At 36.5% G+C, this 25,301-nt stretch overlaps 1 protein-coding gene across 2 annotated transcripts in view; it reads left to right on the forward strand.

Annotated features, from left to right (window-relative positions):
- Positions 1–23,433, forward strand: part of LOC129004424 (brefeldin A-inhibited guanine nucleotide-exchange protein 1-like) — a 70,366-nt gene extending 46,933 nt beyond the window's left edge. Inside the window, exons 25-35 of one of the 2 annotated variants that reach the window (XM_054433006.1) lie at positions 701–751; positions 1,380–1,436; positions 10,511–10,646; positions 11,815–11,981; positions 14,400–14,498; positions 15,700–15,831; positions 16,075–16,255; positions 17,254–17,405; positions 18,268–18,372; positions 19,495–19,629; positions 21,426–23,433. In XM_054433006.1, the coding sequence (XP_054288981.1) occupies positions 701–751; positions 1,380–1,436; positions 10,511–10,646; positions 11,815–11,981; positions 14,400–14,498; positions 15,700–15,831; positions 16,075–16,255; positions 17,254–17,405; positions 18,268–18,372; positions 19,495–19,623 (1,209 nt within the window). In that variant the 3' untranslated portion in view covers positions 19,624–19,629; positions 21,426–23,433. The remainder of the gene's footprint in view (positions 1–700; positions 752–1,379; positions 1,437–10,510; positions 10,647–11,814; positions 11,982–14,399; positions 14,499–15,699; positions 15,832–16,074; positions 16,256–17,253; positions 17,406–18,267; positions 18,373–19,494; positions 19,630–21,425) is intronic. The other variant, XM_054433007.1, reaches the window with a different exon arrangement.
- The last annotated feature ends 1,868 nt before the right edge of the window (positions 23,434–25,301 follow it).

The raw sequence follows: 25,301 nt of genomic DNA on the forward strand, positions 1-25,301 counted from the left end.
TACCCTAGTTGCAAGGAGAAAACTTGCCTACCAGATTGTATGAAGCATCTGACAGTAAGCAGTCTGCAAAGAACAAAAGAATAGCTGCGCTATATAGACAGTTGCAGTCACCAAATGAATTCCATAAACACTTTTTGAAATTTTACTGTCATATTCATAATTGCTTGGTACAGTATACTCCCTATTTACCGATCTCAAGCCATTGAACGATGCAGCTCATTTGTTGATTTACCTGTATTTGACTCAGCTTTGGATTGAACGAGCACCGTTCAGATTTGGAGGGGGAAATGTTGCACACTTAGCATAATGAAGCAAAAGTTATGATCCTGGCTAATGAAGCAGGTAATCTTAGTCAGTAAGAAAGCTACACTTACACTTATTATCTCACTCCTTTCTACACTCATCCTTCACTCTTATTTGGGTTAAAATACGCACCTAGGTGGTGTCCCCATCTCAACTGATGGTGATGGTTGGCAATATTTGAACTCGGTACCACAGGGACCAAAGCCCTGTGCTCCATCACTAGACCAGCAAGCTCTGCATTGAACCAAGTTCAAGAATTTGACTTTATGGTTATACTTGATGTTTGTACTTTACAGGAATATTGTATTGTCAAAATGACACAGAAAACCTCTTTGGGCCAAGTAATAAAAGTAAATATAATTTTATTTGTTGACTTTCATATTTTGAAATGTTTCAGGTTCTGTTCAGAATATTTGACAACATGAAATTACCTGAACATCACACAGAGGTAAGAATTATTGAAATCTTAGTACAAAAAACTAGTATTATAGCAGCATATTATTTTGCAAAGTTTATTTTGTTTTATTTTTTTTTACTTTAAGGGATGGATTGTATTAAAACTCAATATTTGCTGCAAGCAATTTGTCTATTGATTGAATGTATTTATTTTTTAAATATATAGTTCAAAATTAAAGGATGCCAATTATAATTCGGTTCACTTTTTATTTAAAAGTATTTCTATTTATAGGCAAGGTTCTAAATTTGTCTTTGTAGTTAGTTATTATCTTTACTTAAATGTTTCTATTTTATCAGTTCAAGGTTTCATACTTATTTTACCAGTACTGTCCTCCTTGTTGATTGGTCTATTCATATTCATACTTTTTAAATGTTTACTTACATTCTACTAAATGTAATCTAAAAATTTGTGATTATAATGTATTTTTGTATTATTCATCACTGCTATTTTTTAAAACATTTTCATGTTTTGTAAATAGCTTTTTAATTTTTTAAATATTTTGTATGACTATTAAATTGTCATACATTTTACTGGTGTTTGTAACTAATGTTTATAACCGATTGGTTTTTAATTTTAATTTTTTACTTACATTTCTGTTAATGTTTTGTTTCTCGGTCAGAAACACCAGCCCAGTTTGTCCCTTGTGGAGGAGACTTTGAGGAGTAATTTTGAGAGTGTGAGTGTTTCTGTCGGGTTTTGGAGTGACGTGTGTTTGTATGAATGCATGCACTCTACTCTCTTTATCAGTCTGGGCTGTTAATTGGCTAGATTGTGCTTGGTATCTATATTAAGAGGGATTCCTCATACTTACTCGCTTATAAAAAAACCATCATTAATTTGATAAGCAATTTAAAAAACACTACTTTACTGTTATTATTTAAAAGAGAAAGAAACAAATCCTATGCTGGTTTTTTGTTAGGAATATAGATCATAGATCACATATTTTTGCTGGATCACACATTTTTGCTGGATATTAACATTAGTTGTCTCTACAGATGGGAAAATGTCCCAGGACACATAAATATTTCAAACCCTTCAAAATTCAATGTTCAGTTACTAATCACTAAAGCCATTTAACACATTATTCAGTGATACACTACCCATTAAAGGAGGACGGCCCATTAAAAGTCAGAAGAAAATCTTAAATATAAGCATAGTTTGATATTCATATAAAATTAAAATTCCATGTTAGTAAAATACAATGCCGTAAACCTAAACTAAAACAGAGAAGGACAACCAAGTCGAAAATTACAGCTGTTCAAATATTCTTTGAATCTGCAATGCTATTATACGTTACCTCCACGGAGGTGCCTGCTAGAATTTGTAAGAAAATTTAAAAAAACGTAAGCAAAGAAAGGTCTTGATTATGATTAGTAAAATACAATGCCGCAGATTTGAGTTCAAAAGAACATCTGAGTAAAAAATAGCAGCTCTTTAGAGATTCAAAATGGCAGATTCTATAAATCTTTGAACGGCTACCATTGTTGACTCGGTTGTCTTGCCCGTACATGTGCTTTTTTTTTTTTTTTTTTTTTTTTTAATAGAGGGCTAGGCTTCAAGTAACCATGGGATTGCAACGCAGCTAGAACAGCTTATTGTGCACCCTCATTCACAGGTCCTCATTCTTTGTCAAATCCCAGGTCCTTTGTGAACCGTGAGATCCTTTTGACAATGGTGACCCGTTCTTCCCTTTGATCTCCAGTCGATAGGCCAAGGGATCTCATGCGCAGACCTTGTAGGGCTGGGCACATAAATATCACGTGGAATGCTGTCTCCTCCTCCTCTCCACATTTCCTACATAAGAGGCTTTCAACTTGAATTCCCATCTTGTGTAAATGTCCACGGAATACCCAATGGCCGCTAATAAAGCCAACCACCTTCCGCAGGGTCTTCCTACTCAGCCCAAGGGCTTCTGCCGCTATCGCACCTGTAGGTGCCTTCAGCATTCTCTTTGACTGTACATTTCCTTCTGTTCTTTCCCAGTTCCTTTGATGTTCTATGCCCATCCACTGGCGAACAGCTCTCCGTGCTGTGTTGTAAGCAATACCACACGTCGGCTCTGGACCCATGAGCGGGCTTTCAGCTCCTTTATTTGCCCACTTGTCAGCTCCCTCATTGCCAGCAATACCCTTGTGCCCTGGAACCCAACTTAGGATGATCCTGTTGGTCTTTCCCAGGGCTTTCATGGCTTGATGACAGTCCCATACAGCCTTGGAGGTAAAGTCGAAACTGTCAAGTGCCATTAGTGCTGCTTTGCTGTCTGAGTTCATGTATATAGTGTGGCCTATAAGACCGCGCTTCAAACACACTCTCGCACACTCAGACAGGGCCACCACTTCTGCCTGGAATACAGTGGCCATTTTTCCCAAACTTACGCATAACTGCACCTTGGGTCTGACTCCATATATTCCAGCCCCCGTGCCCGTTGGCTTTTTTGAGCCATCCGTATACCAGGTGATCCCCCTTTTCATGAATTCAGGTTCACCCTTATCCCAGGCATCCCTGTCAACAATGTTGACATTGTATGGTTTTTCTAGATCTGTGATCTTCACCATCCTGTCTGGTAGCATTTCCAAGGAGTTCTTTTGCACCTTGTCTACAATTCTTGTGTGCTCACTGGAGGCATTATACTTCCAGTTGCCACTACAAGCCATTCTGTAGGCTGCCATCCTTGCCTCTCCTTTCACAATGATGTCGAGAGGTGGCAGGTTTAGCACTACTTCCAGGGCTGCAGTTGGAGTGCCTCTCATGGCTCCTGTGATGCTAAGGCATGCTACTCGCTGGATCTTTTGTAGTCTCTTTACAGCGGTAGTTTGCATTACCTTGGTCCACCAGACCACCGAGCCATACACCATCATCGGTCTTGCGACCCTAGTGTATAGCCAGTTAGTCATTTGTGGACTTAGACCCCAGGTCTTCCCAACAGCCCGCCTCATCATCATAAGTGTGGTCTGAGAACGTTGCGTTATATGTGCCAAATGGCTGTTCCAGGTGAGCTTGTCGTCCAGCCTTATTCCTAGGTACTTGAACTCCCTCTTAACCTGGATCTGATTACCGAAGAGAGTTGGTACTCTAGCGATATCAACATTTCTCTTCCTTGTAAATGGTACCATTACAGTCTTCATTGGATTGACCCTCAGACCTTCCTGGTTACACCACCTCTCCACTATGGACAATGCCCTCTGCATGAGTTCCAGGCAAGTGTTCATAAATTTTCCTCTTATTAGTACAACAATATCGTCAGCATATCCTTGAGCGTACATGCCCTGTGCATTGAGCTCGGACAGGAGATCGTCAACCACCAGATTCCACAGATTTGGTGACAAGACGCCACCCTGTGGACACCCTCTTTGGGCCTTGACCTCTCTCACCGTCCCACACAGAGAAGCTTGCGCTCTCCTACTTTCGAGCATGTTGCCTATCCACCTCACTACAGTGCTTTCCACATTTCTTGACACCAGCTTTGATACAATAGAGCGAGTAGTGGTGTTGTCAAAAGCTCCTTCTATATCAAGAAATGCAGCCACCGCTATTTCCTTGTTCGAGATAGCACTTTCAATCTTACTAACCAGCGCATGCAGGGCTGTTTCGCATGACTTTCCCTTCTGGTAGGCATGTTGGTTCGGATGCAAAGGATGGCTTACCAAGACCCTATCCTTTATTCGTCTATCCACTAATTTCTCCATGGTCTTCAGGAGAAACGATGTAAGGCTGATTGGTCTGAAAGCCTTGGGCACAGCATATGTATCCCTTCCGGGCTTCGGTATGAATACCACCCTTGAGGTCCTCCATGCTGTTGGTATAACTCCACTGGCTAAGCTGGTCCTGAAAAGACGCACCAAGGGGAGTATCAACTGGTCCCCACCTTCCTGCAAAAACCCAGGATAGATGCCATCGGTACCAGGAGCTTTAAATGGTTGAAATGCCCTAAGCGCCCATTTGATACCGTTATAGGTAATCACAGCCCTAGCGCAGGCCCAATCTTCTCTTACCGTCCGCACCCTAGTCTCTCTTTCTATCTCCTCCTGGACTGTGCTCTGCGGTTGTAAGGATCCTGGGAAGTGAGCGCTCAAAAGGCTCTCCAGCACTTCTTCTGGGCCGTCTGTATATGTACCATCCTCCTTAAGCATTGTTCCTAAAGGATTAGCTTGACCTCGAGCTAGTACCCTATGAAGCTTTGCACATTCAGAAACACTCTCCATGTTCTGACAGAATTCTCTCCATGACTCTTTCTTAGCTCTTCTAATTGTCCTATTGTAAACAGTGAGCATCTCTGAGTAGTTGTTCCAATTTCCTGTACGTTTTGCCACATTATACAGTCTGCGAACCTTCCTCCTCAGAGCTTCTAGCCCCCTATTCCACCAGCAGGCTTGCCTAGACATGTTCTTTACAGTCTCTGGGCACGCTTCTTGGTATGAGCTTAGTATGGCCGCATTTAGAGAATTCGCCATACTCTCCACCCCATGCCCTTCTGTATCTTTTAATTGTCTTAGTCTGTCCCCTAGCACCTCTCGATACTGGTTCCAGTCTGTCCTTCTAACGTTCCTATAGGTCTCTTTTACACAGATCGAACCTATAGTGAATTCAATGTAGCTGTGATCTGACGCTGAGTGATCATCAGATACCCCCCATTTTACAACCTTTGTCGCCGCATAATTACTGGCCAAGGTTATGTCCAAAACCTCTTCCCTTAGTACCACCCCTCTCCTCTGTCTAAAGGTTGGTTTGGATCCCTTATTAAGTATAACTAAATTAGATTCAGCTACAAAACTTAACAAGCTCTCACCTCTCTCATTGATATTGCTGCTGCCCCAGGCCACATGATGGGCATTGGCGTCGCAGCCCAACAGCAGGTGTTTTCTTTCCCTGGCTCCATATTCGACAACCATCCTCATTTCTCTGGTCGGTGGTGGTTCCTGGGAGTCATATGGCAGGTATACTGAGGCAAGCAGGATTTTGACGTTACCGTCACCCATCTGCCCGTATACCTCGGTCACGGCACAATCCCTAGAACAGAGATTAGTGACTTTCAGTGTCTTAATATTTCTACTGACAAAAATGCAAGCTCTAGGTTTGTCACTGTCAGTATCATATATCAACTCACCTTTTGCGGTGCTCATCCCCATGATTCTGCCTCCTGCGGTCCATGGCTCCTGGATCAGAGCCACGCCTATGCGGCCGGCAAGAATTTTCTGGCAAAGCGTAGCCGTAGTCGCCTTGCTGTGTTGGAGATTTATCTGGAGCACCGCAACCATCCTCTACTTGTGGGGATCCTTGCTCCCATGCAACCTGAAGGTTACCCTCTCGCAGCCCAAGAATGGGCGCATCGCAAGAGACTTCAGCTTCTGCAGGGAGTTTTCATCAATTATTATGACCAGGAATTGTCCGCTAGGGTTTGAGTTCCCCCCAACGACCGCCCAGTGGTCTGTGTCAAGGTCATTCTGCAGCTTTATGCCCTGCATCACGTCCTTCTTGGTTGTTGCCCCCGTTGTGGTGGGAACAAACACTGATACTTTCACAGCCTTTACAAGTTCTTTGGCTGGGGCAAGCTTTAGCGAGCTGCCCTCAAAGGGGCTCAGCTCCTGAACCTGTTTGACCAGCCATTCCTTTGTGGTTGTGTTTGTACAGCCGACTACTAGGCATCCACCTTCAAGATGGCAGCTGCTTATCCTGACGTCTTTGCCACGAATGGCCCGTCTGGACAGCTCCCCCTTGATTTTGTTGGCTTCAACCTCTGTCAATTTCCTGTCCGGGTGTTCAGTTCTGGCGATTGCCATCTTCTCTACGGACAATGTCTCTGAATATGTGGGTGCCGATGTCCTCTTTGAAACACCGGACCCCTCTCCTTCCTTCCTCCTTGACTTCTTTTTATCACCCCCAGCATCTTCAGGTGTCAGGTGCTCTCGCCCCCTCTTTCCACCCGTCCTTCTAGAGGCTTCAACAGAGTCGGCTTTGGGAGTGCCGCCCTCACCCTGCTTTTTCCCAGCATCCTGGTTCCCAGAGGAACCGGCTTCGCCGGGAGCAGAGTTCGGGTGCTTGGCAGCCCACGCCAGCCTTCTCTCACTTCTAGATAGCACCTTCTCGCCTTTGGCTAGAGCTTCCGCTATCCTTTGTCTTCGTAACTCTCCCCTGGAAAGTCGTTTGTTTTTTCGTTCCTTTCCAGTTTCCGGGAGCTTGTCATCTTCATCAGATCTTAGTAGGCCTTCCTCCTCCATTAGGGTCGGATCTTCTACATTTACACTAGCAATAGAAGTGCTTTCGACCTGTTGGTCACACTTTTCTTGCTCATCAGTTATGTTTTTGTCAGTTTGCTTACTAACTTTTGTTTGGACATCCATTTTGTTCCCACGAGTACCGGGTATATAAGGTCCACCTCCCCAGTGACCCGATTAGAGAGGTAAGGGGTTCATACGACTGGGTTCCCCCTGGTTCCCAGAAGGCTCCGTTTCTGACACTGAGTATTAGGCCCCCAGTGCCGCAAGGCTCTCAGCACGGGTCGCATTACACCTTAGCCCAGGGCCCGCAGTGCTCAGACATAGCTATTGCTATGACTGAACGTCTAGGTGGGCGCCCTGCTCTAGCCTCTCTTAGACCAGCACGAAACACCCAGTTCTGATGGTGCTGCTGCCCCCCACCAGAGAGTCATTCAGGACTCTAGCCTAGATCCGCCGAGATCAGCGTGACAGGGGCCACGACGTGAACGGTGCAGTCATTGGACTACACAGGCCTGTACTTCATTTTTGTACTGGCCTTCTCGGACGGTCTTGAGCACCATAGATGCCCCTGGGGGAGAAATAGTCCTCGGTTTCAGATATCATTGCAGCTTTAGCTGTCCGAGGAACTACCTCACCCCCTTAACCCCCCGTACATGTGCTTGATTTAGATTATAGGATTAACCTATGCTTACAAGATTTTATTCTCATTCCTAGAGGACTGTTCCCCTGAGGGGGTAGCGTATCACTGAATGATGTGTAAAATAATATTTCTCAGTAACATTATACCAAGTTTTGTAGCTCTATCTTGATTATTTTGTTGAAATATTTAACTACCCCATGGCATTTTTTTCCACCCTGTATATGTTCCTTACTAATTCTTTTTTGCCCACCACATTTAATTCCCTGTGGATTTACTAAGTACTTGATTTAATCCCTTTAATATTCTATTGCTTAAGATTTGAAACTCATTAATAATTTAATGATATAAACATATTTTTTCTGGTTAACACGTTCGCTACTGAGCGTCGCATATATCCGACGCTGCGATCATTACCACAAACCGAGGTATACAATTTAATCTTTCATATAGACTGGCTGTCACTTGGTTAACAGTACATGCAGATCGCAGGCGAAAACCTGTTTAACAGTGATCATTTACTTTGTAATACTCTGCAATCTTGTAAATAATATATTCTTGTTTTTCTTTTTTTATAACCTTTGCTAATGTCGCATATTTGCAACACCCGGTCTACAGCGAAGACAATAGTGAAAATTATTATATTTTTCTTTAAATAGCCCAAACGCCGCCGCATATATGCGACACTTCATTTTTGTTTATGTTAGGTGAATGTAAGTAAAAATAACAGATATTTCAATAACAGTTTATAATTGAACAAATATAAAAGCTACGCAGCATACATACAGCATAAATACATACAGTGATGCAGCAAAGTAAAGAACAGTTTTTCCAACTATCATATGACGTCACCAATGATCTTATCCACAGACCAAGCGACGCAGTTGTATGACAGACATCCCTGAAGACCACTGCAGAGAATTCAGTGCCTTCAAATAGACCGTTACAAAGATATAAGCTTTTTGATAACATTGGAACATGACGCAAATATGCGACGTCAGTCTATTTTAATGTGACTAGCCAATGGCAGTCTATGGGTAGAAACCAGGCGTCGCAAATGTGCGTCGCTAGTCCATATGAATGAAAAATTTTGTACTATTGCAGTAGCGAACGTGTTAAAGTTTAAAATTTGATTTTAAATTCATTCTTCATGTTTATGTTTTTTATTTCTGCCTGTATCTTTTTCCATTTGTTACTGTTTTCACTTCTGCTATAAGTTATTTCATTGTCAGGTTTTAGCAAATTTTTCTTTTATGTTATCGTCGTTTGTCTGCTTTGATTTTCATAAAACTATCATTAGGTACTTATATTCTTACTTGTTTTCAATGATTTTTTCTACAGATATTAAGTTATATTATTACCATAGTCTGTCTTCATGGTAATATCTAGGTTTTAAACCACTATAATACAAAAAATATGGATAATGATTGTTATTAGAGAGGTAAACACAAAATCTCCTAAAAATTCAAAATTGTACTTCATTTGGAATAATATGTAATTGGATAAGTTTATACAACCTGATTCAAGGGTTTTTGAGAGGTTTTAAGGTTGGTTCACGCAATCAGTCCAGTCAAAGTTCCGTTACAGTCCAGTCACACTTTAGTCTCAGTTACATTCATAATTCCTCAGTCAACTTTCCGTCAGTTGGTTTCAGTCATTCTTCCGTCTCTAATATTTACAGTGATGTTACAGTAAAAATTTTTAAAATTAAAACCCTATTATATATTCTATCTAATTTTCATTGTCCATCTTGTTGATTGTTACAAACAGCACTTAAAATATAAACACAATAATTTAAATAACAAAAACACTATTTTCTAATCTCAATCACGTCCGTCAGGTGTCCGAACAATCCAAAAATATCGGTGGAAAGAAATCTGAAATTGACTGACAGACGCCGACAGAGCGACTGACGGTCCTGCGCCTGATGATTGTAGATAACGGAATAGAAAATCCATTAAAGAATATTTTGGTTGACTGTGAGGTGACTGATATGTCTGAACTGTGACCTGCTGTAACTGATATGTGTAAATCGACCTTTATACAACATTGCAAATATTTTAAAAACTAATATTTTACCATTGACTTTAGCTTTAAATACAAACAATGTATTATGTAACATTATTGTAATATGGTTATGGTTATCGAAATATCAAATTTGCTAAGCGCAGTTAATTGTCTTCCATTTTATTCTTTCATAGAAGACTAAGAGACAAAGTTTTCTTTCATAGGTAAACTAAAAGATGTAACATAAAAATCAAGGGCCGAGGTTTTGAGGATTTTTGTTTGAAAGCAGTTAATGGATAAGAGTTCATCTTGGCATCAGAAACTGAAAAACTTTACAATACACAAAACAATTTGAATACTTCACTGACAAAGACCGCATTGTCGACCAAAGAATATTTGAGATAGGAAGACATATGTCTGAGAGTGAAACATTATATTTTTGTTTTGTGGATTATTTTCCATCAAAGGCTAACCTAACAAATGTAGAATAAACATACTGTGTTACTTTACTTCTTTTCTAGTGTTTAATAACATTTCGCAAACTTCGTAATTTTGTAAGAATTTTTTCTTACCTATAACAGGTTTTTAAATACATGAAACATAGCCAACATTTTTGTTTTCTTCACAACAGCAAACCTGTGTTCTCACTTCCTAATGTTACTTATTTCCATTAAAGTCCAAGTAGACATTTTCTTTAGGTAAAAACATATTTTTCTCAAATTTGACCAAACATCTGGAAATTCACTTAATTTGCAGGTTTGCTGTAATCGGTTATCAGATCACTGCTTGCTGCTTCATACTGTGTTATAATATAATATCAAGTTCTGTTAGAAAACATCAAGAAGTTCTAAGAAGGATTCATCAAACTCTAGTGACTATTTTCTGTTACAGAAAGCTGAGTGGATGACAACGACGTGCAATCATGCATTGTATGCAATTGTGGATGTGTTTACGCAATACTTTGACATTCTCGGGCCTCTGTTGTTGGCCGATCTGTATGTTCAGCTACACTGGTGTGTGCAACAAGGTGAGTTATAAATCTAATAGAAATATTATTATATAAATAAAACATTCAGGATGATTGTAATAATTTATTAATTAGGGGTCTAAGGGCCAGACTTTTATTTTGGGTTGGGTCAACAATTTGGGCATTCAGATCTTGTGCCAAAATTTTGTTTTTTTGGAAAATATTGATTAAAAAAAGAATCAATCTACTACAATCGGTTAACACAAACCTGTACATTACCTCCCGGAATTACGGTGCAATGGTGAAAATCTTCCATGGTGATACATGGAATCAATAAAATCTTTTATGATCTCAATAAAATTGTGAACATCTTCTGCGGTCAAGGAGATTTCATTACCGTCTCCCACAGTTGCGCCAAAACTGTCAATTTTGATCGTGCCGCTTTCTCTGAAAATAAAAGATGAAAAGCTGAAAGTTCAGCCGTTTGCACACTTTTAACATACATGAACCAACCTGAACTTGGCGTGGAAATGATTTCCATCCAGGACTGATCCCACTGGCTCAACTGTTGGCCCAACCCAATTAAAAAATATCGAGGATCTGCAGACTCCTAATTACAATTGAATTATTGTAAATTATAGTTCATGATAAAAAATTTTAATATGGTGTAAAATATAGCAGTAAAAGGTGCCATGACTTAATAAATACTAGAGGCCATCCAGTGGTGAAAAACTCGACCAAAAATATGTATAATATACAGACTTCTCTATTTTCACCCCACACTGTAAATAAAACATGTGATTGGAATTTCTTCCATTTGTTTGGATTTTCTGTTTATACAGTATTTCATTGTTATTTCGTGACCAGCATGGCAACCCATAAGGCCCATGTTAATTTTTTTTTATTTAAAATAATTTTTTTGTGTTTATTTTTTAGCTTATTTTAATTTATAAAAGGATTCTGCACATATACAGGATAATACCAGTCTAACAGTATGTGTAGATTTACCCTGTGATGCACACGAGCTGGGAAAAAAGGTCTTCAAGAAACATGCTTGTCTATTAATATAAATATTAATATATAGATAGGATATGTACACCTTCAGAAATACCGCATAACAGAAATGAGATTATAGTGCTTTGCTATCAACTCAAAGATGTAAAAGGATGTAAAATTGTAAGAAACAGGTGATTGTCAAGTTTCATTTGTTACTTGTATAATTTTGCAGCCAATGAGCAGCTGGCCAGGTCAGGCACTAACTGTCTAGAGAACCTGGTGATCAGCAACGGACTCAAGTTTACAGACGACACGTGGGACAAGACATGTCAGTGCGTGTTGGACATGTTCAAGTGTACAATTCCTGCAGACCTGCTTACGTGGACGCACACTACTGAGGTATGTGAATAATTGAAACAGAATATAGGCTTATTTTTTTGTTTGTTTTTGTCCTACAGCTGATTTTCAATAACACATGATAGTTCATCACACTCTGTACTTTGTGTTGTGAATACAAGATTCTATCAATTTTCTAGTTACGTTGTTTAGCCTAATTTTACGGTTCTTACAGTGATTAGTTGTAATTTTCCAGCAGAATAAGTACATTGTACTATATTTATTATTTAATTATCATTGGAGTATATTTGATTATTTTCCAAAACATTTGTTTATTATATATAAACTTAATAATGTAATCTAAGACTAAATCACTTAGGTAATTCCCGTCACAGCTCAATAAAATTTTATTGAGCTGTGACGGGAATTACGTAAGTAATTTAGTCTTACATTATGTCCAACAGATCAGGGGCTACACACATGGATTATAATAAAATGCGTTTTAGTTGGGGTCATAATAAGGCAGCCTAAGTTAACTTGTCTTAGCTTAAAATCGGTTAAACTTAATGTTATTTTTTGTAATCTGACTCCCTCCAGGTCCTGTGATTGTCAAATTATCAAGTGTCAACGGTTGTTATATGTTTTGTTTTCACAATATATTTTATAATGTAAGTACCTGGGGACCGAGCCATGGCTCGGTGTAGTTTATTTCTATTGTAAAAACAATATAAAGGAAACTCATGTTTTATTTACCTACAACTAATTTTCTATTTTATTATTTAAGTTTCAGTGGAATTTCAATTTATTATGATGGAAATTTTAACCTGGCAATCCACAACACATTCATTTATTTTACAGTCGATGAAAGATTGATCGTTTATAATACCCTATACCTTCTTGCATAAACATTGTTTTGACATTTTGTTTAAATGAAAACAGTTGGTTAATTTGGGGATTAAGTTTTGGTAGGACAGGGTCAAGTTCTGTAATGAGCATTTGATCAGAACTATTTTCACCTATATCAAGATACCTTCAGTGTAATCTTCGCTCAATAGTAACAACTGATATTTTTCCCTTGGTACTGTATTTTGTAATTTGCTAGTATACTGTGGGTTGATGGCTTGTTATAAACACATGTTACTACTTACACAAGACCCAACAGAAAAACTCCGCCCACCACCGCGCCGTGCCGAACGCATCATACCGTGCATAGCTGAACTGTTCGCGGCAAATTATTATCTCTATTACTGTCGCTGTCAAAACGTATCGTGTGTAGGTTAAATTTTAATTTAATTTAATATAACTGTCATAACCTAACCAAACTAACCAAACATGCTGATAATCTAAAAATCGAATGAAGGTTTACGAAACGAAAAAAATAGTTATGTTTATAAAAGAAAATTTGAAATGCCTCAAATTCAATTTTATAATTTTTTAATTATAAAATTAAACTGTCATAACCTATCCAAACTAACCAAACTTGCTGATAATAAAAAAATCTAATGAAGGGTTACCAATAAAAAAAAAGTTCTGTTCATAAAATAAAATTATAAATACCTCAAATTCAATTATATAATTTTTTATTATGAAATTAAACTGTCATAACCCAACCAAACTTGCTGATAAAAATTGAAATAAAAAGTTAGTGCCTCCGTTGAGTTTTGAACTGGTTACCTTCAGAACATCAGCCCGGTGAGCTATCCACTACACCACCGAGACCGATGGCTCTGCAACGTATCGTTGCGGTAATGGTGTTCGCTCAAGGTGGTGGGTGGTGTTTTTCTGTTGGGAAGAAAATCTCAACTTACTAGTCTTTTGTTTACTTTTTCCTTGTTATTTTGTTCAACCATCATGGTTACTTACCAACCCATAAGGCCAATGTTAAAAAGTGTTAACTTTCAATTTCATTTTTGTATGTAATTAAATTTTTGGCAGTTTTAACTGCATTAAACATATTTTTAGGCCAGAAATAAATTATTTACAACGAAGGAAATCGCCGAAGTTGTTTTCGAGATCTTTGTGCAAGCAAGCATACAAGCATACATATACATACATACAAGCATACATATACATACATACAAGCCAACATTGCTCGATATAAGAGTAAAGGATAAGGCTACTATATTTGTCCTCTTCTTAATTTTTTTCAACTCAGTCAGGGTCAAGTGGATGTTATTCAAGCAGTTTAAGTTTTATTTTGAAGTTTGTAATCAGTCATTCAAGTTTGCTTTTGAAATGTGAAATGAACATTTTGTATCCCAAAAAACACAAATCATGGCCCTGGTAGAAGATGACTCGCTTGTCTGAAACATTTTTACCTATACAAATATTTAAAATTAAATGTTGAATTTCCAAATAAAGATTTAGTACCAGTAGCTGGATTAAACGGCTTAATTTAATGCAAAAACTGCATGTAATATGTTGATACTATCTATATTCCATTGTTTTTATTTTTAAATGCTTTACAATGTTTGATTTCAGATAGAGAATGTTCGGCCTGGTATTCTCAAAAGATCCAACAGCACATTCAGTGTTCACAGCAACAACAGCATCACATCAGATGATATTGCTCTTCAAAAGGTATGTCTCAAATTTCAAGGTTTTCATTCAACTGGTTTGCTTCTTGGAATCATTAATTAATTACATGGGATGTCTACATTTGTATTAGGAGGTCAGGTATTACCTATTACATATCACGCACACAGCCTATACATTTGTTCTAGGCAAACTTTATATGTAATATAATTAAGGTTATTTAAGTTCCAAAAGTTTTGATTAGTTTGGTTGGAATCTCAAGATATATATATCACATGAAAAGATAACGAAACGATGTAGTCAGGGCTGCAGTAGACGATCACAACAATGTGATTCTGTCGTAAACAGTTTTGAGAATCAATTAGGCCTACCAGTCGTAGAATAGATTTCGTATAGTGTAAATTATAGTGAGAATACTGAGAATAAATTTATCTACACCAGTAGATAGTGTATTGTATTTTATGGACATTGTTCATTGTCTCAAGACTTTATATTTTGGAGATGTTATAAGATATTGATACATAATATGAAATACTTCTATTCAACTACTACAAATAAAAACACAAAAAATGTTGAAAGTGAAGTATATTAATATATAAATATGTTGATAGCCTAAGTCTAAATTAGCATTTTCTGCTGTAACTAATTGTTGATACATCCGCGGATCACTATACTGTAGTGGTCTCTTTGAAGCTCAAATTGGGTCAACCAAGTGTGAGTAAATTTGTTTCATGAGACTAAAAAGGTTGATTCACACATATCAGTTACGGCACGTCACAGGTCAGTCACATCAGTCATGTCACAGTCAACAAAAATATTCTTAAATGGGTTCTCCATTGTGCTATCTACACTCATCCGCCACAGGTCTGTCAGTTGCTCTGCCGGCGTCCATCAGTCGATTTCAGATTTCTTTCCACCGATATTTTTGGATTGTTAGGACGCCTGGCAGTTGTGTTTGAGGTTAGAAAATAGTGGTTTTGTTATTTAAATAATTGTGTTTATATTTTGAGTACTGTTTGTAACAATCAACAAGATTGACTATAAAAATTTAATTTGATAGAATATTGTGTTTTAATTTAAAATTCTTGACTGTAACATCTCCGTAAATATTAGTGATGGAAGACTGGCTGAAAAACTGTAACAGAACTATAACTAGACTGATATGTGTGAATCGACCTTAAAACACAGCATTTTATGCAAGAACGATGATGGAGAAGTCCTCAGATCAGTAAACTCTTGTTGACAGATGGGGTCAATGTTCACCGGACTGCTGATAAAGTGTGTGGTGCAGTTGGAGCTGATACAGACCATAGACAACATCATCTTCTACCCAGCCACATCCAGGAAAGAGGACCAGGAGAATCTGGCTTTGGCTCAGGTATAAACTCTCATATTGTGTCCAAAAAATGAGATTATTACATTTGACTATGGATAATATCAGGCATTCCTTTCCTATATTAAAGTTGTGGCCAGATTTGGAATAAAGATCAACGTAGTTGAGATAAACTTCCCACAGAGGGTGTTGTCAATTTCTGGATCCTCTTGTGTGGCTGTTTTTAATCAAGGTCCACTAAAGATCATAGCATCTTTCAAAGTATCAGATTTGCTTGTTGTTGTATAGGCTGACGTCCTAGACTGGGAGGACGCTAGCTTGTCAGAGCAACAGAGAGAAGAGCAAGGCATGTATGGCAACCTCAGCTCCACTCATCTGCTGCAACTAACAGACTGTCTCATGCAGAGTCATCGGTTTGCCAAGGAGTTCAACTCCAACCATGAACAACGAAACATACTGTGGAAAGCTGGTGAGTTTCATCTGATTTTGCAATTATATTATTGTAAGTAACAAGAAAGTTAAGATTAAACAATTTTGCTCTCAGGTTTCAGACCAAAATCCGGTGCTTTGGAAAGTAATACAGTATGCTATTGATTTGTTTTCAAATAATAATTAAAATCCTACGATCAGCTTACATGTTATTCTACATGATCTCCTTCATAGTGCGATGAAATTGTGAACAAACTTTGCGGTCACAACAAAATCAGAACATCAATTGACATGTCAAAATCAAGAACGTTTCCGCGGTCATGACTTAATTGAGAACATTTTCTATGGCTTGGTGAAATCGTGACCACCATTAAGGTGAAAGAAATCTAGAACATCTTTTGAGGCCATATCGAATCCATGAACGACTTCCGCGGTAGCGGCGAACTTGTGGACATCTTCTGCAGTCTTGGTGAACGTCTTTGCAGTCTAGGTGAACGTCTTTTGTGGTCACAGCGCAAAATCAAGAACATATTCTGCGGGCAAAAGGAAATCATGAACATCTTCCAAGGTCAATATGTAATGAGGTCTTCTGTGGTAAAGTGTAAATCATCAATCAATTAGTCAAAATCCAATTGCAAAAATTAAAGCACAGTTCAGCTCGACCCTCCCTGAGTTTGACCCTAAATTCATCTCTGGCTTTAACGCTCTTGGGCCGACCCTGAAATATTGATTACCGGTGCGGAAGACCCCGAAAAAATAGGGTTACCTTATTTTAGTTCTGAATTTCAAGATTAGATTTTGTTTAATTTAAAATACATTCCCTATAACACTTAAACTGTGTAGGCAACAATATAGCAAAACATAGGCTATCAGCTGATCCGCAATGAAGTAATTCATACAGGACTACCGGTACCAACTTGTGATCTTGTTTTGTCCTATTACAGTGTCTCATGGTACTAATGATTTAGGTTGTGTTAAAAAAACACCCTGTGTATAAAATTGTAATTTGTCAAAGGTTATAACCTGTCGTTTATCCAGGTTTTAAAGGTAGTGCCAAACCTAATCTGCTACAACAAGAAGTGCAGAGTCTCGCTTGTGTGCTGAGAGTTCTGTTCAAGATGGCCGGAGACGAGAACAGAAGAAACGCTTGGGCTGCAGTGCAAGGAAGACTCATTGCTGTGTGCAAAGAAGTGAGTGAGATTCATTATGTGGTTTCAACATCTATGCATATTAAAGTCAAAACAGTCACTCACTCTTACATCACTGATTCCCCTACTTCCCGGCTAACTAGAAGACTGAAATTTGGTAAACTCGTTTTTCATGTTAAAAGTTGACTTAACGATTTTACCAAAGAGTTGTGCCCTAAAATACCTTTAAATTCCTATGTTTACTTATCAATCTATTATCCAAATTGTGATATTCTGGTTTATAAACTCAATTGTTGTGTGATTGGCTGCTATTATTTTAATTACTTCTGTTGGACGGTACAGATTATTTTTGTAAATTATATTTTTACTATAGTTCTTCTTTAATGTGTTACACACTCTTTCAAATTAATTTTGTATTTATTTCTTTTTAAATATTGATTTTTTACCTAATGGACCTTTGTACCTTTAACACCTTTTACCTCTGCTACTTTTTATCTCTAAACACTAAACAGCTCACTTCTTTTGTCTCCTCTTGGTTATTTATAACTGTTAATTCCTTGCCAAATATCACAATTATTTTTATCTCTTGATCTCTTCCATACTTCATCTACATTATTTCATGTCTTCTCATTGCTTTCAAGTGTTAGACTCTAATCCCAGCTCTGATTTGTTAATGTTATGTAGAGTTGTTTCAATTTAATTTAATGTTCTCTAACTTTCCTTTTAACTGCCCTAGCTCTTTAAATCAATTATTGAATGATCAAATAAAACTAAATTATTTAATGCAATGTGTTTGACAATCATTGTCATTGTCTTGTAGGTTGACTCTGACCATCGTTGATAATTATAGTTATAGTAAACAAAATGAAATGACAGAATTGACAGTATTCCATTGGTTGTCCAGGCTCTGGAGTATTTCCTAGGACTACAATCAGAGGCCCACAGAGAAGCTTGGACTTGCATCTTGCTGCTCATCCTCACCAGGATAATGAAAATGTCTGACGACAGAGTGAGTAAAGACCACCAAGTCCATCACAAAATAAATTTAAAAAAAATTGTACTCAGTAAGTAAATATTATTGATCAGATCAAAACATCACATTTGACTAAAATAAAGTGAAGCTAATTGCTTGATATTATTCTGATATAAATCGTGCAAAGAAAAATATATACAGTAGACTCCCTCTAATCCGGACATCGGTTTAATCGGACTACACTCGGTGGAAATGACATCTCTTTAACCGGAAAATGTTTATCAGCACATCGGTTTAACCGGACTAGATCAGCAGGAAGTGGGCGGTACTGAGACGACTGTTCTCGTGGGAAAGTTTTTGAGACCAGTGATCACGTGTCTAAATACAATGCTCTCCTAAATTTAAGTCAAAAACTGTATACAGTGTGCATTTAAACGGTCCGTTTTACTGGGTTTTTGGGGATGTTGGTTTAACCGGAAAAACCGTTATCTGGACTGGCCTCGGTCCAGAGGAGTCCGGATAAAAGGGAGTCTACTGTAGTTTCTACAGTTGATCATAATTTATAGTTTGATCAAAAACTACATCTCCTATACTGTAAACCTAATTAATTAATTTTTAAAACCTATTTGATGATTAAACGTACTTTTTACCCTTTTCCTTGAATTTGGATGAGGTGGTTACTTACCTCTACTAAGTTAAATTTAACCCTATTGTCTCACAAAAAAATCTGATAAAATCATGAGATATTTTATGGTGAGAGACCAAATCACATGTAAATTAAAAATTTATGATTTTACCAAATTGTTTCATTAGTTTTACCATCACTCTTCCACCCCCTATTTTGCTAAAGAACCCTATTACAAGGAAGTTTGCTGAATAATTCAATTTTAAATATATTTAAAAGTCAATTTGCATTTCTTTTCTTCTAACTACCAAATTTTCAATCACAATTGCAGTAGATCTTGGTCTATTTAAGTTTTGAACTCACAATGACGGTCTTCAATAACCACAAATGTACGTAAGTAGTTGGAATTTTGAAGTTTCTTTTTGTTCAACTTTTTCTGGACTTAATTTGTTGAAGGTATTGTAACAATTAACTTTTTTTAACTTCTTGTTTAACAACACTGTTGTGTGAACTGACGTGTTTCTTTGTTTCAGTTTGCCGCTCACGCATCCAGCTACTACGCCCTGTTGTGTGAACTGATGTGTTTCGACCTAAAGCCAGAACTGCGCTCAGTCCTGCGTAGGTTCTACCTGAGGATCGGACCTGTCTTTAACATCACCTGAGAACAGGTTGGTTACTTTGCTGGGTAAATTCTCTGATTAATTTCTCCTGTGGTTGAACTGTGGGAAAATTTGTTTTTTAGGCAATTCAATTAAGAGCTCTCTGTTTAAAGTTCATGGCAAGTTTATAATATTTTAGGGATCATTGCAAACATTTCCAATCCCCATTAGGAAAAAAAAGGTTTCACAACATTCAGGAATCTGATTCCGTCCTCAGGTGTGCAAGTAGGAGAATCACAATATTAGTATGTTTCTTTTTGTTTAGTTATAAAATTGTCACTACAGTAGACCCCCTTTTAACCGACCCTAATGGGACCGGACCTAGGTCGGATAACTCAAAAGGTCGGTTAAAACGGGCAATCCCTAAAATGAAAATCATAACATAATGAAGTGCTATTCATTTGGAATTATATAATCATTATTTTGAAGTCATACTTGCATTATTTATAAAATAAACTACTCTTTATCTCCTTGTTGGTATTGATAGAAAAGTCCCAAATAAACACACAACACGGTTAAGCCAAATAGGCCTACTTTCAGTGGAATAAATATAGTAATAAGCAAGAGTCAATAAAAATTCCTATTTTAATAACTTTAGTACTGTAATGTATTAATTGATGCTTTCCAAATCCATACAGTACAGAACCTTTTGCCGAAACTAAAGATACAAGCAACCATTTTGTTACAAGACAGGATGTTTATTTGGTACTTCGGTATTATACGGAGGCCACATATTTTACAGCGCGCTGCGGCGGTTAGGTTAGGTTGTTATCATATATAATTTGTAGGACTTTCCTCGTTTCGTTATGAATCGAACGATACCAGAAGAGTCATACTTTCTATTTAAGATAACCCAGCCTAGCATAACCACTGCAGTGCGCTGTATAAGGGTGGCCTCCGTATGGTACTTAAGTACCGTTTATTTATAGCCTCTCACTGGAGGCTCGAGGCACAAAAACTATCTTGACCTTTGAGTTAACCCCCCTTCCCTGCCCTCCCTACAAGTTGTGTTGTTTGTTTACTCCAGCGATAAGATAATCAGTTCTCAAAATCGTAACACACTTTACAATGTTATAAATTTTCCGCAAAGATAGCAAACTGACAATATTCTGGATTTTTTGTGATCAATACAAAATAACTTATTCTTAGTCATATCCTGTGAAGAAAAGCGTATGGTTCAGTTCTCATCGCCCAGCGTGGGAGCGGAAATGCCGATATTCCTAGAAAGCGGCGGTTAAACCGAACTGCTCTCAAAGGAAGGACGGTTAAAACAAACTGTATTATTTTACGATCGAAGACGGATAATCTGATTATCAGTTAATACGAGGTCGGTTAAGAGGGGGTCTACTGTATATTGACTCAGCTGTAAGTTTACCTGTTACATGACATTGTCAGTAATCTGTAAAGATTGAAAAACAATAAGAAATATGTGTGTGCAAACGTGTCTGATGTGTTTTGCCTACCATATATTTTTACTAATTGTTGTTTACTGTCAGGATTTTTTGACTAGTATGCTAGTATTCAGTCCCTGTATGGTTGTTGATATTCCAGCATTGTCTGAGTTTATGTAATGATCTTTCATGTTTTAGGTACTTTCTCAGATTCCAAACCCCAAAACGTTTTACTAACAATTGTGATGGACTTTTATCACTTCCCAATAATATCTCAAGTTCCAATCACGTGCATTAATAATGATTGTGGTAACGATTGTTTCTTTAACAAAAATCGTCAGTTTGATCAAATGTATTGGTACTTCCTGCTAATTTTTCTTGTATGACTACTATTGTTGTGTTTTGTGTGTACAGGTTGGCGCGCGCACATGTGTCAAGACACCGCGGCCGCGCCCGAAAAGTGTTTCGTTCCACTCGAGTTCCTGAGATAGTAGCGAGCCATCCTAGTCAGTAGTTTGTAACCGTCTCCGTTAGAACGTTATTTTTGTAGTCTAAACTGTGTTATTCAGGATAGATGAAAATTTATCTTCCTCTCTAAGTGAAGTAAATACTTGTATTTTATATAGCACTTTAAAGTGTTTTAAGTGTATAGTATTTTTCACCTGGAAATGATGAAATGCGAGCATAATGGTAAACTGTAAAGCCAACTATGTTGTTAAGGTTGTAAAGTAGTCTTACGTGAATTGCTAAGTCACTTAAATTGTACCTAGAATAATAATCTATTAGTAGAGAATGTTACTAATTTAAATTATGTGTAATATAAACTTTATAAGTATTTAAACTATGCATGTATTTTAAAATATGTATATTTATAAATTAAAATTGTTATCATATGTTAAACTATATGGTAATTTATTTTTTTTACTTTAAACTCGTATTATAAAAATCTGTTATAAACTTATGAATTTAAAAAACAACACAGTTTTAGGTATACAAAGATTTTATAACAATTTGACGTTTCTTGTCTATTATCATGACTGCTAGGGATAAGACTATTAAATATACATCAGGGTTAGTTATTTTCCACTAGAAGCTTAGGTTGGTAGAATGGACTGCTTATAGGTAGCACTGACTGCTTTAAATGTACTTAAGTTAGGTTTATTCGTGCAATCGAAAGGGACTGTCAATTATAAAAGAAGAGATTAATTTTAGTATAGTATAAGAAGTTATTGTTTTATCATAATATCTTTGTTGGTAGAATTTATGAGATTATTTTATTGCAAATTATTGTACACATGTTTATATTATTTTGTATATCTTCCTGTTCTTTACTTTTTTCCTATAAACATGAACGATTTATTGTAAGGTTGTTATTGAAAATCAAACAAATAATCTTGGTGAAATTTAATTTATTGTTATATCTATTGATTGTTATTTAATTTCAATATTGTTATTGTTTTCAAAAATGTTTTCTTATTATATGTTTTTTTAATTAACTGATTCATCATGCAATGATGACACTATTGTCCACAAGTTTAACATTTGATACAACAAGAGGAAACATGGAGTAGTGGAGTCCAATTATATGGCAATAAAATGTTATATCTACGAAGTAAAATATACCGGTAAAGAATAATAATGAACCTGTATTTAGCTTATAACTTTGGGTTTCTTTTATTACCTTCCTGAAAATATACCTTTGAATACATAATAAATCAATTAAACTCATAGGCTATACTTCTTTTTAATTTAATAATGTGAATTATTTATCTCATGGTAATTTTCTTTCCATAATACTGTGTTACCACATTTCCCATTTGTAAATCATGTGAATGTTTCTACTAAGTATCATTATATTGTAAGATGTATGTGAACAGATGTATGTATGTTATGTATCTATTTAAGTTTCCTTACCGAAAAATCCTGGTAAATTTTTCTTAAACATTATTAGTAATGTTAGTAACAATTAACAAAGTTAGTAACATTTTGAAAAAAGATTAAGAAATTAACTTAACAGTTAGACAAATTGAGGTAAAAATTAAAAAAGTTGTATCTAACCTAAAAACGGTATCAGTACAGTATCTATTTCATTAAAACATGTGAAAAATACTCATTTAATAATTTTGTTCAATTAAATTATAAAAATCACATCTTTATGATCAACACATGTGGTTGTTATTTCATACTGTTGTTATTTATTATCAGTGGAATGGTATCTTTATACTTTTTGGTTGTTTATTTGAAAGCTCTTGTTATTGGAACAAACAACTGTTATTGTTTATCTACTCTCAATCATGTATATAAGCACTGTATATACCACATGAAGTGCCATTACACATTTGTACTGTCCAATCTTAATGTATCTACCATTTTAAGACACCAAAAGTATTGTGTTATTAAATAAATTGTTTATTAGTATTAATTTGTTGATTAATCAATTACCTTTGTTATTCCTTTCTTACTGGTTTTTAACTAACTCGTAATTTTTGAATTATAAAAGTTTTTTGTCAGATTTTTTTAAAGTTTTTATTTAACAATAGACAATTTACGCAGCAACTTTTATTGTATAATTTTTTTTTTAAGGGAACCTTTAAGTATGTTCAAACCCTGGGTTTGTTACTATCTAATGTCCATCTTTTGTTAGATAGCGTCGTTAATTGGTATCCAAATGACAAATGGCATCTTGATCTAGAATTGAGCAATCCCTAAGACTCTTTAGAAAGACTACTTAGACTTTAGGTACTTGTTCGACAACCTTTGTTGCTCAGTCAAGTATGTGAAATTTTTTTAGACTTCCATTATCATATACCACTTTACTTTGATTAAGCCTTTGCCCTGTTGTGTTAAAACAGCTCATTTGATGATTTAACTTGATTCAACTCAGCTTTGGATTGAACCGTATCCTTAAATTTTGGATATAGGCTTTATACATATGTGTGTCTGTGTCTGTGGAAGCGACAACTTGAGTAATTTTGGTCCGATTCTGCTAAATTTGGCATGGACGTGTCAGGCTTAATACACTTGAACTCATTCTAACCATCAAAATCGAACCATGGGAACGGGGTGAAAATGGGGTTTTCCCATTTTTGACCCTCAAAACAAAAAAACAACTTTGCAGTTTAATTGAAAAATATTTCGTACAGTTCAAAATACAAATAATTAAGTATATTCAAGCGCTGTGCTAAATAGTTATGGATAAAAGTTAAAAAAAAACTGAAAATAAAAAGCTCCTACATTATTTTTATGGAGAGTATAAACTGTTGTAGTTTGCTTCTTAACAGACACATTTTGATCAAATTTGGTATTTTTTTCATTTTATACTAATCTATTGACATTTTACTAAAGCACACTAGACTTTATTACCTCCCCTGTACCACCAAACCTAATTTGATTTAAAACAGGAATAAATCTGACATTTTAGAGAAATATTTGAGCGAAAATGAAACTATCCAAATGGCAATTCGCTTAGTCTGAAGGTTTTGCTGCAGCCGAAGAATTATCTATACTGTATTATTAATTCTGTAAGAGATTTTTTTAAATCAAAATTGTGAAAGTTTGACAGCTCGCAAGATGATGAAAGAGAGCTCAAATTAAAGAACTTGGTCTCAGGGGGTCAGGAAAAATACCAGATTATGTCCAAATCTACCAGAAAATGAGAAATAACATAAAGTATTTTCCATTTAAAATGCATTGGGATTGAAAAACGTCAGCTTTGTTTACATTAAACATGTAAGTGCATGAAGTTTGTTTACTAATCTACAGTCCCACGAAAGTCTGCAGTTGAGGTAGGAGCCTATTTACCACGTGACTTTGAAGGAGGCAATGGGAGGTGTTGCCAAATCTAATAATACCAGCTGATTTGAAAATATTGTTTAGTATTTTGATTAGTGTCGTCAACAGGTGATATGGCAACATCACACTAGCCTTGTCTTGTGATTGGCTGCCGCCAACTGCAGACTCTTGTGGTCCCGACTGTACAAATTTAGATAAACTAGAGGTTGTCCAGTGGTCGAAAACTTGACCAAAAATATGTGATGTACAGATTTTTCTATCTAAATTTGTAGATTAGTAAACAAACTTCATGCACTCTGATCAAGAGAATTAAAAATAGAATAAAAATGACAATATTTTGTAATCACGAATGTTTAATTTAAACAAAGATGACCTTTTTTCAATCACAATGCATTTTAAATGGAGTACATTTTTTAAGAAATAGTTATTTTCCATCCGCTATATAACAGTACCTAGTCAATGACACAGTAACAGTAACTCTACAGCTAATACTCTGTA

The sequence above is a fragment of the Macrosteles quadrilineatus genome, unplaced genomic scaffold (genome assembly GCF_028750875.1).
Source record: "Macrosteles quadrilineatus isolate MER2022 unplaced genomic scaffold, UCM_ALF_1.0 Scaffold_9__3_contigs__length_116548681, whole genome shotgun sequence".
Classification (NCBI taxonomy): domain Eukaryota; kingdom Metazoa; phylum Arthropoda; class Insecta; order Hemiptera; family Cicadellidae; genus Macrosteles; species Macrosteles quadrilineatus.